This window comes from Fringilla coelebs, assembly GCF_963513975.1.
Source record: "Fringilla coelebs genome assembly, chromosome: 1".
NCBI lineage: Eukaryota > Metazoa > Chordata > Aves > Passeriformes > Fringillidae > Fringilla > Fringilla coelebs.
In genome coordinates, this window is record NC_140028.1 from 62,323,614 (window position 1) to 62,341,085 (window position 17,472).

Genomic DNA, 17,472 nt, shown 5'->3' on the forward strand with positions numbered 1-17,472 from the left:
CGGGCCCACCGTCCATCCCGGCCTGCCCCCGGCCTCCCGCCCCGGCCCGGCCCATCCCGGTTCGCCCTCGCGCCGGAGGGATCCAGGCCGGGCACGGGGGGCGTGGCCTGCTGCCGGGCGCGCGGCGCGACGCTGGCTCCCCATTGGCCGAGGGGAGCGGCTGCCTGCCGATGGCCGGCCCGGGGGCGTGGCTGTGGCGCTGACGGAAGTGACGAACGCTGTGGGGGGCGAGGCGGGCGCGAGCTCCCGGATTCTCTGGGGCAGCGCCGGGGGTGGGAGATGTGCGGTGATCCACGGAATAAAACAATAGCGCTTTAATAGCGAAATAATAACCCAGCCCGTCCGCCGGAGGCGTGGCCCCGGCCCTCACCTGGTCGCTGTAAGACACCGCGTGAACAAGAGGGTTTTGGGGTTTTTTTTTGTTTCTATTTTTTTTCCCGGCCGTGCAGGATGAGCGCCGTGCCTGAGGAAGTTAAGGCAGAAGATGGCAAAGCGGAGCCCGAGAAAAAACTCTTTTACTGCGATGTGAGTGGGGTCTTTGGTGGGTGTTCAGCCCGGGCAGGCTCTGTGAGGCGTGCGGGGAGTGGGAACGGCGCTCCCGGCCGTGGGGAGCCGAGCCGGGCGTGGTGGGCAGGCCTGGGAGCCAGGGGGGCTCCAACGCGGGGAGCAGCGTGGCCGGTCCCTGGGAGAGCTGGGTTCGGTGAATTCAGGTCGTTCTTCGGCAGTCGTGGGTGCGGGGAATGGTTCTCAATTGCAGCCTTTCCAATCTCGGCTGCGTGTCTCTGACAGGGGGCCGCGAAAGCTCGTTCATCTCTAAAAGCTGCAGCTCCGGGTCAGAACGCGGTAAATTTGTCAGTCCCGCGGTGTTTTTGTAGCGCTGGCTGGTTTTTTGTGGCTTGTTCAACTTCTGCGACAGAACGTAAGGGAAAGACAATACTAGCATGCATTAGTCGTCGCTTTTTTAAAAGCTAAAGATAGGAGGACATATTTGTACATCTCTATTGTCGTCTTTTAATTTTTGCAACGGTATATGCGTGTCTGTGGATCTTAATGAAATGCATGTGCCTTCCTCCATTGTTTTTCTGCTCCCTTTAACGTAGCTGCGAATGAACAATGAAGGGAGCTGCAGTTATTCTAGGGCGTAATTTTGCCTCTGTTCCTTTCTAGTCACTGCACGCTCATCCCTTTTTGCTGCCTTTCCAGCTTGGAAAACTTTAGAAAACTAAGAATTCAGAAAGTACTGGTATCAGAGAAGGGGGAGGCTCGTAAAAACTTTTTGCCACCTGGTTTTTAAACATATGTTTAAGTATTGTTTGAACAGGTTTGCATACTATTTCTGGACATTTTAGTGGTAAGCTGCTCTCCTAAAAATCATACAAACTGTACTGTTTGAGCCAGAGAAGACCGTGAGAATTGCACAATTCCTCTGTAGGAACGGGTGTATTTCATATTTATAATTCACCAAAGGCAGAAAATTCGTAGCATAACTGAAGCTGTGCTTTCAATTTTTCTCTTTCAGGTTTGTAAAATTTACTGTATGTGCGCTTTAAGTCTTCAGTCACACTACCGTGGTGCAAAGCATAGGAAGGTAAACTTTTTCCATGTTAAATGTATATGCAGATTTAGTCTTAAATCCAGGACTCTTGCAAGTTCAGTACTTGATTTCACACGGCTTCAAGTGCTTATCTAATTTATTGGTAGACTTGTAACAGTAACTTGCTTGAAATATTCCAAGAAAAAGATGAGGTGGGAATCTCTCAACTCTGCTTTGTGCAGCACGAAACTTGAAACATCAGTCATACCTAAAGGTAGATGTGTGCTAATTGTGAAATTAACATTTCAATGACACGAAAGCCACAAGTGGTGAAAGAATTCAACTTTCTGTTTTCGGATGCAGTTGGTGAAAGTACTGTTTTGTCTTCCAAGTCTATATACCTCACCTGTACTTTGAATAAAATGAGCTTCCTCTTTACTTTGATAGTAACACCAGTCCTGATTTCCTGAAGGAGTTACATAGGCTTAACTATCAAGTCTGACACTTGCGTTCGTTTGAAGCATCATAATAGCAGCTCCCTGGTTTAAGCACAAAATAGGCAAAAGCATTAAATAATTAGGCACCGTTCCGTGATGGTGTGTTTAGAGATGAGGCTTTTACAAATGTTGAGTGACCGAACCTTTGGCTGTTGATTGGCTGATGATTGGTTAAAATTCTGCCACGTTGTCAGTCTGTAAAGGTGAGACATAACTCAGTTGTCTGTACTCCTTTGCTGCCATCAGTTTGTGTTGTTGTGGCACTGAAGAGCCTTCTCTGATGTTTTCTTAATGTAATGACACTTTATTCTTCCTGGAACAATAGTGTCTAACAGCAAAACTGCCTATCTCAAGTAATGGTGTGCCCTTTTTTTCGGGAATGAGGGGCATCTCCCCATCTCTTTGCTATTGAGACAGATTAATAGTATTCTGTTATCTATTTGCTGATCACTTTAATAGCATTGATTCTTATTTGAGTCCGTGGCTCTGCTTTCTCCAACCCTTTTTTTATCTCCACAGGATTGAGTCTTCTTGTTCCCTATTGATCAAGTAGAAGTGTACAGCTGTATTTTTCATGTCCTACCAAATGTTCCTGCTGATGCAAAGAATTCCTTTGCTTTTGTGGTTGTTTCTTTTTTTTTTTTTTCCCTTAGCTAACCTTCTTAGCAATCCAGTTATTGCTGGTTTTTCCTTCAAAAGTAGGAAACTCAGCATTTATTTTCTTAAAAAATCTGCATATAGTTTTCCTTCTGTTTCACGCTTGGATGTATGCTGAGCTAAATCTCAGAGTTTCTTGTGTCAGTGAGATCTTTGAGCTGAGAGTGGACAAAAGTAGGACAGGTTGAAAACTGGATTTTTATTGGGTGTGGAGTCGTGGTCAGTGGCATTGCTGTAGGAGTAACTATATAACTGTATAATAACTATTGTTATTATGTAACTACAGTAACTATAATAGAAACATAGAGCCTATATTTCCAGTGAATACAGGGTAGGTGTAGATAGCGAATAGCTCTTAGTTTGTTCCTTACTGTAGGAGTTCCTTTTCAAAATAATACCAAAGGATGTCCTGAAAATGCAACAAAATGAAGAGAAGGTAGTAGTTCTTTTCCTAAACCACACTACTAGCCTGACCAATCCATCAGCCATTTTTTATGACTTCAGTCAGATTGCCTTTTTTAAATCAGTTGCCCATTTATTTTTAAAATGGAATTGTTAAAGATAGTCTGCTTGTCTGTTGCTGGAAGGTGTTCCAAAATGCAAGACAAAGCCCTTCAGCAGAAGGAGAGTCATTAAGAAACAAATGTAAGCATGTGGTATATGTATAAAATTGGCCTGTGTTTCCTATAGCTGCTCAAAGTAAAATGTGTTATTTTGAGTAGCTGCAGTAGTAAAACGTGGCTGTCTGACAGATTTGTGGGATTACTTCAGCTGACCTTCAGTGTACATGGCTATTTTATCTCTCTTCCCCCCCCCCCCACCTGGGTAGTTTGGTTATTCTGGTTTTTGAATAGGTACATAAGATATTTAATTAGATTGTTTCTGCATACCTTTGTTTTATCTCTAATTTTTTTCTAGTGCTGTTAGTTCATAAAGCCAGACTCTTGTCAAAAGCGTGCCGATGGCCAAAGGATTGTGTGGCTGGGATGATGACAGTACTAGGCTGTGTGTACCTTGTGCATTGAGTGCTGTGTATAGTAGCATAATTATGGGGTCTTGTGGTTCATTGCAGAACAGGTATTAATGGGATGGGGAGTTGTAGAAAGTGAATTAGCCAAAATATTCATAGATGTGCGTATAATTCATGACTCTGAAAATTGGAGTTGGTTGGTATTGGGTACTTTGAAAAACAGTTGAATTTTAGTTTTAGCCATTACTTTAAAATGTTTAGAAAACAACATTTAGTATAAATTTACTAATGCTTTTAATTTAACCAAGCCTGTGAGAGTAGTGGGGGATATCATGCATGAAAGGAGGATTTGTTTGGCCTTTCTGGTTTTTTTTCCACAGCTGAGGAAAAATCTAGGGTTTTTTGGGATAAAACACACCTGCGTTGTATATACTTGGAATATGGTGGTATGTGATATAATTTTTTCTGGTTTTGTACGTACGCATTAGTTTTGTAGCTCAGTTTGCTAGGGAGATCCTACAGTGGAACATCTTTTTTCCATGTGTTTTGATCAGCCCTTTGCAGGTATGGCATCAGAAGAGGACTGCTTATTTTGTGAGCTGTTTCAAACACAGCTGAAGATTATTGTGGTTCTATCAAAGATTCAAATTTTCTTACCCTCCCTTCAAGTCTGGAGCTAGATAGGTAGAAATGCTTCCCACGTCCCAAAAGGAGAAAAATCTATATTAAAGACTCTGCAGGCTCTTTAGAAACAAGGAATGTTCAAATCTGTGAAGAGAGCTGTTAGCCTTTGTCTTCATCATTTCAGTGTTCTCATTTCTTCTCTCTTACCCCTGATTGTTGTGCGTCAGAAACTGTGGTTGAAATACCTGATGTGCAGACAACTTTTCTGTCCTTTTTGTGGCAGTAAAATCAACCATTGCTGTTTAAACATTTCAGTCATACATACTTGTGTTGATACTTGGAATGCTAGTGTAGCTAGTTACAGGAAAATTATCTTGCTGTTGCATTGTTTATATTTGGTCCCAAAAAGCATGCCATTGTTTTCTGCAGCTTATCTTCTGTTAGTTCTGTTTCTCTGCAGAGAAACTTTATTTTGTGGAGATTTCTTTTGAGTGGAAAAACCAAACTGAAGACAAACAAAACCCCAAAACTTGATTTGCTTATTATAAGCTTGCAGAATTAAAATAAGTAGAATTTCCATGCATTTCCATCCTTGTATATCTAACTGATATATTTAAAGATTATATATGTTTAAGAAAAACTAAATTGTATTCATATAATACTTAACTATGCACTTGAAACTGTTCTGTTAAATAACCTTTTAATTTCAGTTGTGCGGGCAACTACTTTATGCAGTAGCTCATACAGACTACCATGTGCCCAGAAGGTTTGAACCCTTAAAACCAGTAGTTTTTGAGTTTTGGCTTCTCAAAGTTAGACACTTTGCCAAAAATTACTCTAACTTTTCACAGTCTTAGCTCAAAAACAGCTGTTGCAATCCCTGAACCAGAACAGAGAATAAATTTCTTACCTAATGTGTGAGAATCTTAATTCCTGATCTAGTAACAGGGATCACCAGTAAAATGGACCCTTTAGCTTCAGTTGTGAAACTGCATTTCTAATATTAACAAAGGCAGCAAACCAGGTGCAGTCAAGGGTAATTGTCTGAAAATAGAGGAAATTCTCTTTGAATAGCAGCTCACCGTTGCTAATGTTTTCTGTGCTTGTCTGAAAAGCTTGGTATTAGCAGCTGTTTGTTGTGAAACTGGAGAATGAGTAACAAAAGCACTTGGAGCAGCATAACTGTGAGGAACACTGTGTCTGTATTTCTAAGCTTATGAAACCCTGCTGAACTGATACAAAACTGTCCACTGCCTGTGTCAGTACAAGGACTTGGGTAACTTCCTTATTTAAAGCTGACACAAAAGTACAGCTACTTGGCTTCTCAGACAATTAACTATTGTATCAGTCTTTCTTCCTGTTGAATTGCCACACCCATGTCCAGCATCTCTTCCATGGCACTGAATATTGAAAATACAGCACTTAACTCCGTGGACTGCTCTGGACAGACAGCTGCTGTAGTGGTAGAGTGATCCCACTATTGTTCCATTCTTGTAAATGACAAGTTGGTGTTTACTTGCCAGAAAATTGTCAAAATGAGTCAGGATTGCTTTAGCTATTAAATAGAAATTTAAGTTCTTCTTTTCTTTAGATTCTGCCAAAAAGCTATCATCTGTTCTGGATTCAGCCAGTGAAAGACACTTTTCCTGTTCTTCATGATATAAATGATCTTTCCTGAGATTTGGCTGGCCTTAAGGTTTAACCAAATCCACTCAGAAAGTGGTGGGGGAGCTGCTTTCAGTTAGTTTTTCCTTTTGGGGTAAGGTTTGGGGTTTTTTTGTGTTTTTTTTTTTTTTTTGTGTGTGTGGTCTTTTTTTTGGTGGTTGTTGTTGTTGGAACTATTCCTTCTGAAAACTTAGGACCTATAATTGTATGGTTTTCCTGGCATCCGTCAGATGTGTTTCAAGCCATAATCATCCCTTAAAACTTCACTAAATAACAGGGTTTTCTTGAAAGTAACCTTGTGTTAACTGTAGGTACAGCTCTGTCAGTACTTCCAGCTTTTGCAGACAATCATAAAGGCTCAAATTTTTCCTGTTTGACAATGGAAACTTTGGCCTGTAATGAAATTAATCTGCAAAGGCTTCTCCAGAAGTGCTGGGTTTTTTCTTCAAATGATGCAGCACATTAATTTATTTTTCTTATTCTATTTTGGGATGACTTGCATCTTCATAATTAAAGCAAGAGAAAGCCCTGAGACGCAGGAATCTCTATTGTAAGTATAATACTTTTTTCTTCCAGCCTCCTAGGATAGATATTGCTTGGGGATTTACTGTTTTGTTGCTTTTCTAATAGTTCAGGCATTTGCATTTGCCAATTTATATGTCTCTGTTTTTATATGCTGAACATTCTTCTGAGATTTGTCTAGTGAACTGCTGACAAAGAATTGTTTTAGAGTATGAAACTTTAGTTATGTCTTTTCACATATAAATATTTATATATCTGTTTAGTGGAGGGATGTATAGTCAGTGTTTTAGTTTCTCACCTTCTCAGGCTAAACTGTCTCCTATTTGTCTATCAGCTTGATGCACTCACTGCTGAGCTTCAGGCAGAATGCTGAGAAGCTAAATCAGCAGGCTAACACAGCACTGTTGCAGATGCATCTCTACCAGTGCTGAAGCTGCTTGGCTGCATCACAGGAATGTTCTGCCTCTCTTTATTGTAGTGGACTTGGAGGAGCAAAGATGTATTCAAGGTGAATTCAGTTGTTGGGGTGTCTTTCCCCCCAGAAGCTGAGAATGTGAATCCAGACTGTCATGTGTCAATGCAAGTAAGAGTTGTGGTGAAAGGCTGGAAATGTGGTGTATACCTAGCTCTCAGTGGAAATGAAAATCTTGTTGTAAAGCTACTTATGATGACGTTCAGGAAGCAGAGGTATAAGCAGATGTGGGAATACTGATAAAAATCAATGAGATTGTTAAAAACCAAAATGGTTATAGTGAGTCACACAAGAAACAAGTCTTTCACTTCTATTTTATCTTCTTAGCCTGTTCTCCCAAGAAGCAAGGCTTGCATTCCACCTTTATCATCTGTTCCCCAGTGTCTTTTGAACCTCTCAGCCTTTTTGAACCAAGTTGATCAGAGGTGCCTGAAGACGCACATCTGCACAGGGAAGAGTGATGGTGTCAGTCCTGGACTGAGGGAAGTGCTGCAGGCTGAGCTCACCACTTGCTGGACCCTGAAGAATCAACACACAAGATAGATCTGGAAAAATACTGGTCAGAGGCCCTTTCCTACGAGACTGAGCTTCATTAGCTGCTCTTGGGGTTTTGTGCTGAGGAGGGAATTAGTGCAAGACATGTCATTCAAGTGTGAGAACAGTTAGGAGATTTTGCCTCAGCACCCGTGACTGCTGTATGGTAACGAAGCTCTCTGACAGAATTTGAGGAGTTGTGAAAACTTTCAAGTCTTCTCAAAGTCCAATGGATTCAAGCGCTACAAAATCGTATTTACACCTCAGCAACAAGAACAGATTTGTGTGGCTCTGGTCAAGGGCTTTTAGTGGAAGACACTTTCTACAGATTTCTTTGAATTTTGTGTCAGAAATGATCCTTAAAAATAATACTCATTAAGTGGAGAGGTTCTTTCTTCAAGATCATGAAATCTGGTTTTGGAGGAATAATGTATGTGATGCATGTGGCAGAAAGTGTCACTTGAATAAGAGGACAGAAGTTGTGGCAGCAAGGCTGTGAAAAGAATGGTGCAGTGCAGGAGCCTGTTGCAAAGACCTATGGCTTTAGAAAACTGTGCTGTATGTACAGTTTTAGAAAACTGTGCTGTATGTCTGTGTGTTCCATGGAGAATTAAGAATTAATCCGTGGGTTAAAAATGTGTGCATGCTACAAGTACTGTATCTTTGGAAATGTCATGATTTGGAATATTTCAAATGGGATGTGTCCTGCAGAACAAGAAGTCAAAATATCTAATTAATGAAGAATTCAGAAGCTTTGGTAAGCAAGTTAGCTGTGAATTCTGGAGGAGTCTCAACATCCCAGGGTACCACGTGTCAGAAGCATTGCATGATATGCTTTTATCCAGAAAGTTCTTTGCCTCAGGAGTCATTTTAAGTGATCAGAAACTTACTTCTAATAAAAAACTATTTTTAATACAATTGATGTCTCCTTTTTTCTACTCTGTCTATTGCATTCTACTTCACTGAAGATCAAGATGTGGGAGGTCAATTTGCAAGCCGCTGGTAGGGTTTATTTGTCCAAAGAGGCTGAAATTTGATGTAATGAAATTTATTTGTATGCTTCAGTTGTGCTGCTTTAGGTTTTTTTAAAAGTAGAAAAGCTTTTTTCTTAAGTAGCTTTTCAGAGGTGTTGGGAACTACAGTGCAGAATTATGTAATCAGTATGTATGTAGAACTTTCTGAACTGGACATATTACCAGTTATATAAATAATTCTCCTTCTAGGTCCAGCAGATCCAGTAAATTCATTGTGCTTTGTCACTGATACAAAAGAATAATTATGAATCTATCTAGCCTTTATTTTTTCATTTTAAATAGCTGGGGTTTTTTGGTTTTTTTTTTTTGTTTGGTTTTTTTTTTTTACTGTTTGTAGACCTGTGAGGTAAGCATGAACAAAAATTATTAAATTTAGTAAAGTTTTGTGAAAGTGCACCTAATTTTAAAAAATCCATACTTTCCATGCACAATGTAAAGTTTGAATCTGATTTAATTTCTGTATATAAATTAATGAAATGCTTTTGTTATTGTTGCTGGATCTGCAATCTTGTTCTAATGTTCATGCTATCAAATGTTCCAGTGAGATTGAAATGTGACAGCATGTTCAGAGCTGGAGTTCAAAGAGCCAGGAAAAAAAATGATGTGAAAGTGAAGGATGAGTTTTCTTGGAACTAATTCGGGATGATACCTGACAAGTATCTGAAATGTACACTGTCTAAGAAGGAAAAGGTACTTTAGAGGATGAGGCTTGACATATTTAGAATGTTTTACACCAATATCTGCATTTTCTTCCTTGCTGCAGAATTAAAAAAAGTTCTTTTGTCAGTAGGGAGAACACCTTCCTTATAAAACAAGCACCTGCCATTTGTAAACCAAAGTTTAAAAATACTAAGTATTTGGATTCTGAGTGTTTCCAAATGGGCTGTGCCATGTATCCTTTCTGAACCCACCAAAAATTACTTGATAATCCACAAGTGGTGAGTGTATGTAACCTGTGTGACTGTACAATCATGTTGACTTCAAAGTCAATTAAGTGAGGAAATGCGTCCGATTCCAGATGTTTGTTTCTGGAGGAGTTCCATTTCCTGTAAGAAAAATGACTTTCTCCATCACATTACTGTGAGAGTTTCCATATGGCAAAACTATCCACAAGCTATTTTTGTGGTAATGACAGAATTGGATCTATTAGGTTTTTTGTGTTGGGCTTTTTTTTTTTTTTCCCTCTTCAGCAGTTCAGAGGAAAGCAACATAATGGAAGATGTGGAAATAGAAGATGCTGAAGTTCTGGGACTTTACTAAGAGTCTTAAGTCAAAGCACACCTGAGTACATGAATTTCAGTCATGTGATTCCTTTGTACAGTGATGTGATTGGACAGATGGAATACTTCTTTCAGCTCTTTTTTAAGGCAGTTGCCCATGTGTTCAGGGATAAGGAGTGGAGGGGAATGAACATTTCTTTTTCCTTGGGGTCTATTGGCCAAAATAGAAAAGTTTAAAAAGATTTTTGCTTTGAGGAATAGGCACTAAATGATGGGGCAATGCCAATATGCACATAGGCAAACGTTTACTGGGCAGTAGCAAAATGCAGTGGTTTACTACTATTAGCTCAAGCAAGAGGTATAATACAGAGTATGAGCCCTGTTAAAGCCCTGTAAGGGCTGCCTAGCTTTATTGGTGAAATGAATATGGCACAGAGGAGTGGATTCATGAATTTTTTTTTTACAGCCTGGGGAATTTTTCTTGCACTATGGTGCAGAGGTAGCTTGTCCTGATCTTACAGTAATACAAATGAAAAGTGCAGTAAGGGATGTTCTATGTTTTTAGCTGCTGGATCTACTAATCTGCATCTATACCCTTCAACTTTAAACCTGTAAATTGCACCATGAATAAAGAAAGCTTCATTATGGTTGTTCTGTAAAACATGGAGTCGAGGAGAAGAATGCAGTCTGAAGATAAGCTGCAGTTACTAAACAGCACTGAAGACAAGTTCTTCCTCCAGTGAAGGCACAAATGTGGTGGATTCTGCCTCGTGTTCACCAATGATAAACATACCAGTATCCTGATCAGCATTACAGCTTAATATGTTAAGAAATTAATATGTTTTAACATGTCCCTCCATGCTCAGTGTCAAACGTGGATAAGGATGTGTTTTTTGAATGTGAATCTACTGCTGAATCTTCAAAGGAAAAGCCTAGAAGTTCTATTCTCACTTCCAGACTAGAAGAGAAAATGTTTCAGAGGCCATAATAATAGAAGTATAAGGTGGAACACTATTTCAACACCCTTACTACTTTTGTCTTGGGGCGTTCCTCAGCATGGTGGAATCTGGCGTGTTTGTGCACTTCACCTTTGTACTCAGAAGGGAATCTGGTGCTGAGCTTGGGACATCCTTGTTGTTGCTGAGTAGCTGAATTGACAGTGTCTGAAACTGCCCTTTTGTTTTGAAACATGGATGTTACATTTCTGGCAGTCATTAGGAATGTGTGTGTATTGCAAATACATAAACAGATGTTTCTTTGTTCTCCACCTTTTATATGGTCAGCGCTCTGTAATTGAATATTCAAAGGAAAGGGTTTTTTGGGGAGTTGTTTTTGTTGGTTTTTTTTGTTCATGTGCATAGCTAGTATTTGGAAAATAGTTCTTACTAAATAATCAGATGGAAGAGATTTCCTGAGACTGATTAGGTGATTTCCTAACTTCCTGACTGAAGCAAGACTACAGTCAGTGCTGGATCATCACTTGCTGAATCGTTGAGCATCTTCACAGGCACAGAGTCTTCTACCTGTGTTTAATCCATCTGCAGTTGCTCCTCTGTTCAAAGAGTAATTTTATCCTAATATCTAATCTTTGCACCTGAAGCAGCTATTCCTGGCTGCTACTTTTTAATGCTTCTGTCAGGTTCCCACGGGGCTGGACATTTTCTAGCTGCTAGTCAAGTATCCATGCTATTATGTCTCCTCTTATCTCCGCCAGTCTAAAGAAGTCCAGCTCCCGAGCCTGTTCTCATAAATTTGCCATTTTGCTGGGCCCCCTCTGCTTTCTCTGCATCCCCCTTGAACTGTACAGGGGTGATAGTAGTCATCCTTACAAGTCCCTGATAATGGGGGATAAGATACTCTGCCGTGAGCTGCTTGTGCAGTACTTCAGTGTACCCAAGGTCCTGCTGAGCTGAAGCTGTGGTATCAGTTGTGTCCCCTAAATGACTGTTGCCTGTGAATTTTTTGAGGGTGTTTCATGAATGCCAACATCAGTAATCTGGCTGGGGATGCATCGTTGTGGGCCCTGGAATTTGCTCTTTGGGGGATTCTGCTGTTTACTGTACACCAGGAGGCTGCTTTGTTGATTGTTTCCCATTGAACCTGACAAAACAGCTGATTTTCAACTCATTGATCATTCTGGTATGCTTTAGAGAAAATACTGTTTTGATTGTTTTGATATGCTTAAGAAATATATTATTGATAACATTACAAAGCCATGTGGCTAGTAAGTGTGAATTAAATGTTAGCCTGGAAACCTGCTGTTGCTGAATGGGGGAGTCTTCGAGATCAAAACTGCTTTGTTAAACATCTGTGGGCAACAATGATCTTTACTTAAAGCTTTTTCGTTTTTATACTTAAAAAAATTTTAATCCCCCTATCTGCTACCTTTGGTGGTAGCAGCAGCTACAGCTTGATTTTTAGCTTGACCATTTTTGTAAACTCTAACCATGTTAGGGCAGAATGTGCTGAGAACTGCTTTTAGTATAATTCTCTGTAAATTCACTTTGTTCCTAAAAGTAAACTAAATAAAGCACTTTTTCACATAAGCCTTTTGGTATCATACAGCATGGCCATGTTGTCTGTACATGCTGGATCCAGAATCTGAACTTGAGCTTTAGACACTAATTGAATGATTTTGACATTAAGTAATTGTTGTACTTGCAAAATGCCTGGGGATCTTCTTGCTACCAGATACTTTGAAGCTTTTAACTGAAAAATATGCATGATTTATTTTAAGGAATCAGGGGAGATATGCTTTCCCATACCCCTTCCCTTATGTTAATATTGGAGAGTTGTTTGCGAAATGTTTGTAACCTTGATTTTATTTGATTTACACCTTTGATATTATCTCTTAATTCCCTGTCTTATGCAGAAAAAGGAAAAAAAATCATGTGTGCAACATGTGTTTGCCATGACTGTAGAAAAGTTTTTTACTTCAAAACTAGGAATTATGTGTGCAAATAATTAATCATTTAACTTTCACTTTTCCCATCAAATAAGTATAAATGTATTACCTTACTTTAATCTTGATTGTTGTGACTTACAAAACACTGACAACATCATTAAAGGTGGTCTGCATGTGTCTGTGGATTTGAGGGAGAGGGGGGCAAGGGAGAAATTCCAACAGGAGTGTAAGTGCACACCTTAACCTTCACTTTGAACCAGTGAGTGATTAGAAATAGATACAGATCCCTGTTAATGACTGTATTAATTGTGTCTGGGACTGTGATTAGACTCTGATTATTTAGACCAGGAGCTTTTGTTGGATACATGGAACACTGATTGTTGGAAATGGAAAATGATATTGAATAGTTAAAATAATTAAAATAAGTATCCAATATGAAAAGCACTCAAAAATCAAATAAGCATGGAATATTATGGTTTCTGTGACATTAGTGTGTTTGGTATTTTGTGTTGATGGAGAAGGGGAGTCGAATTGGAGACTTAGAGCAATGAAGTTAAAAAACTATCAAGATGGAGTACTGAGCCTATATGAAACTGCAAAATGAAGATAATTGTTCAATTCTGTAATATGTGCAATACTGTAATATGTGTAATATCTGTAATACTAAGTACTTAATAAAAGCAAATGTGAAGTAATCTGACTGTCAAACTCTTCTTCTAGGTTCTTCAGCTCTAATCCAAGTTCCGATGAAGTACCGAGTGCTCAGACGAGGTAGCTGAATATAAATGATGCCTTTTTCAGATGTAACTTTGAAATCAGTGTTTTATTTCAAAGGTGACTAAAGCAGGTAATTTTATTATGGTCTGGGACGAAGCAGTGCAAGCTGCCAGACATTTGGACCATAGCTTTTCTGCTGTGCACTGGTTAATTTATGTAAAAAAAAGATCTTAGGAGAATATGAAGTTACAAGTATTTTTACAGAAAGACTTTCAAACTTGAGACATAGTTTCTGTCCTCATGATTATCTGACAATATCATAGTGAACCTAGCTAGTATTTTTTTAGTTGGTGAAGTTGTCAATAAAAAGATTTGCAGCATGCTCAGTGTACAGTGAAAGTATGACAAACCAAAAGCATATAAACCAAGAGCAGCATGGGTTGCTTGCTATTAAGATGATACTAAGACAAAAGTATTTAGTTGTGTGTTAGGAAACAAGAAGAAAATGGCCATTGCCTTGACCAGACCTGAAACTTTTTTCTATGTGCATCTTTCCATTTTAAGTCCAAAAGATCCCCTGAGCTGCTGCACAGGCACACAAATGCATGCATTTAAGTGTTGATGAAAGTCTGTCTGTGGAGATGAATTACTGGGCACCAGCTTGCTATATGTTGACTCTGTCACATGCTACTGCTGCATGTCACCTCAGGTGAAAAAAACCCCACCAAAACACAGATTTTAAGAAGACTGTGAACTTTTGGTGAAAGTGGGCCATATTGTTGCTGTGACAGGAGGTGTCCCACGAGGTATTTTGTAGCACTGTTAAATTGCAAGAGATTTTTCATCTGAATGGTGCAACTTAGTGAAGTTTTTCTCAGTGTTCAGTCCTGGAGTTTGACTTGATGGCAGCACAGGTGTATTTCTAGTGGCATGAATATTTAAGAATGAATCCCTCTTTTTGTGAAGTTGTGGTTGAGGTTTTTTAGCCATAACCTGACATCCTAGTGGGAAAGAATACAATTACAGTTCCATGCTTGTGGTGTTTCTACTTGTTTGCTCCAATTTGAAGAAACTAGCAGTGTTAATTACTCTTATGTAATTAATTGGTCAGTTATATGTAATTAGCTAGTTCTGCATTTTTTTTTTGCAGGTTAAAAATACGTTTTTTAACACTTTGTCACGGTCTTTTATAATGCCCAACATGTGAATACACTTAATGTCTCTTTGAGATTGTTTTGCAGGTATATTTAGCTGATCTCTGCTGGTGTTCTAAGCTGAGCAGGAATGCTTTAGAAGTGTTTTAGGCAGAGCAAAAACCAGGCTATTAAAACTCAGTGAGGAGCAAGATAGAGCCCTGATTGAAACACTGCTAGTTCAGACTCAGGAATATACTGACTGTGTCTGTGCAGCCTTTGGGCTGCCCAGAGCTCAAAAGGTATTTGCTGTTTTAGTGAAGGTTGTGTTCTTTGTTAGCCTTAAGGCAATTTAATTCTTGAACTTAAGACTCCAAACAAGCAGTCCCTGAATGCTGTAGGAGTGTTAGGCTTTTGATGGGAGGAGGAGGTTGATGGCTTTTCTTTTTTCATGAGAACTGACATAGTCTGGGACATACTATGTGTGTGAACTTGGTGTCTTTCCTCAGTAAACTGAATTGTGTTAGAAGTCTTGTTTTGCTTATTTGGTTTTTTTCTCTGAGACGTTAAATCCTTATGTATAAAATTGTTATGGAAGAGAAAGTGTTGGACTTTTTCTGTGGGGGACTGAGGTCTTGCCTGTTTTCCTAATGCATTTCAGAGTGCAAATGAATTTTGTCACCCATTAGTCTCCCATTAGAAACCCCTTTAAGATCACAGACATTTTGTGTAAACTATATGTAATGTCTCTTTATGTGTATTTTTTACTTCAGTGAAGAGATCATTCACAGGGTACATGACCTCTCTGAAGGATTTTATGAATGATCCCAGAAGAGAAGAGCCTCTAGTTGGTATGGTTTTTTGTTTTATAAATTGTATGCCTTTGAATTTGTTACCAGATGGCTTTCCTTTGAAATAAAAGGTGGGATTTTCGTTACTGTTTCATTTTCTGTAAATGTATTTAATAACTTCCCTATCTCATACCATTTTAAATTTAGTTTATTGCACTGGGTATTATAAAGGCCTCCTTAACTGTTAATTTGTTCCTGAAGGAGTCATTTAAATAAAGCAGCTTCTTCCAGATCACAGAATGGTTGAGGTTGGAAGGGGCCTATGCTGATCTTAACCCCTGCTCAAGTCCCAGAGGAGGTTGTCTGGGGCCATGTCAAATGGCTTTTTAAAATCTCCCCCGTGAAAAACTAGAGTGTCTCAGGGAAATCTGTTCCAGTGCTCAGTCACCCATGCAGTCAGAATGTGTTTCCTGATGTTCAGATAGAATCTCCTGCTTCAGTTGTGCCATTGCCTCTTGTCCTGGCACTGAAAACAGCTCCCTGTTTTCACCCTCACCTCAAGTATTTATACACAGTGATGAGACCCCCTCTGAGCCTTCTCCTCTTCAGGATAAACAGTTCCAGTATCTCAGCCTTTTCTCATAGGAGAGATGTTCTAGTACCATTGTCATTTTCAAGGCCCTTCATATGCCCATGTCTCTTGTATTGTGCAGTCCAGAACTTGACACAACATTCCAGGAATGGCTCTACTGGTGCTGAGTGGAGCCTGCTGTCAGCACTCCTCCTTGTGCAACCCAGAATGCTGTCAGGCTTTGCTGGCTCATCTTCATCTTGGTCTCCACGAGGTCTTTTCCTGCCAATGTGCTTCCTGGCTAGCCAGCCCCCAGCATGCCCTGGTGCTTGTTCTCTGGATGCAGGCCTTGGCACTTGCCCTTGATCTGCCTCAGCTTCCTGTCAGCGCAGCTCCAGCCACTCAGGGTCCCTCTGGATGGCAGCACAACCATCTGGTGTATCTGCATCCCTCTCAGTTATGTGTCATCATCAGCCTTGCTGAGGTTGTGCTCTGCATCATCATCCAGATTGTTAACGAAGGTTTTGAACAGGACTGGACCCAGTGCTGACCCCTGGGGTGCACTGCTACCTTCTGGCCTCCAACTGGACTTCATGCCACTGGTGCCTTGTCATCAGTAGTGGTTCTTTGTGGCTTTGGTGTGATATACAGATGTTTCTACTTCGTGAGATATTTTTCCTTACTGTCCTTGGCTGTATTGGAAGTAGTGAGATTAATTTTAATGCATTCTTTCTAACTGCTAGGTTAGAAATCCTTAGGAGAGTAGCAAGGCTGCTTGTCAGTGACCTTAGTGTTCCAAGTGTGTCATGGTGGCTTAGAGAAATAGGTTCTCTGATGAAGGCCTAAGTAGCAAATTTCCTAGTATTAGCAGAAAATTTCTGTTTAGTGCATTGTCTTGTAGTTACCCCACCTAATTAATTGCTAGGCTTTTTAACATGAATACTTTACTATGAGCATTTGTAATAGAAAACACTTCGGTTGCACGAACACTTCTCAGTTCATTTGGTGATAATTTATTTTCAGAGTTAAGATTTAGCAGTATGATACTGTAGCAAGTCTGAGATGGGATTGAATTTCTTCATAGCAGCCTGTATGTTTTGGATTTGTGCCTGAAGAAGTTTTGATGACACCCCAGTGGTTTTTCCTGTTGCTGAGCAGTGCACCTGCATCAAGACTGTTTTGTTATTCTGGGCCCTCACCCTTGAATAAGCTGGGGGTGGGCAAGAGACTGGGAGGTGGCACATCCAGGGCAGTTGACCCAAACTGGCACAAAGGATATTCTGTACCATGTAATGGCATGCTCAGTAAACACACTTGAGGTCAAGAGAGAAGAATGAGGGAAGCAGGGTTTAACTTCCAAGGTGGCTGTTCAGAGACTGTAGGTGGGGAGGCCTGTGGGGAAGTGAGCAATGGGTTTTTGCATGTTGGTTGGTTTTTGGGTTTTTTTACCTCTCTTTCCTTAACTTATTAAGCAGTCTTTAAGTCCATGAGTTTTGTTGCTTTTGTTCTTCCTGTGTTCTCCCCACCCTGCTGAGGGGTGTGGATGTGAGTGAGCAAGCAGCTATGTGGTTCTTGGCTGTTGGCTGGGATCAACCCATCACAAATACAGAGTACTGGAAATTATGA

The 17,472-nt window shown here is 40.0% G+C and overlaps 1 protein-coding gene across 2 annotated transcripts in view; it reads left to right on the forward strand.

Annotated features, from left to right (window-relative positions):
- The first annotated feature begins 272 nt into the window (after positions 1-272).
- Positions 273-17,472, forward strand: part of LOC311153864 (uncharacterized protein) — a 28,311-nt gene continuing 11,111 nt past the window's right edge. Inside the window, exons 1-5 of one of the 2 annotated variants that reach the window (XM_084205939.1) lie at positions 273-525; positions 1,520-1,588; positions 6,464-6,497; positions 13,355-13,405; positions 15,258-15,335. In XM_084205939.1, coding sequence (XP_084062065.1) covers positions 451-525; positions 1,520-1,588; positions 6,464-6,497; positions 13,355-13,405; positions 15,258-15,335 — 307 coding nt within the window. In that variant the 5' untranslated portion in view covers positions 273-450. The remainder of the gene's footprint in view (positions 526-1,519; positions 1,589-6,463; positions 6,498-13,354; positions 13,406-15,257; positions 15,336-17,472) is intronic. The other variant, XM_084205940.1, reaches the window with a different exon arrangement.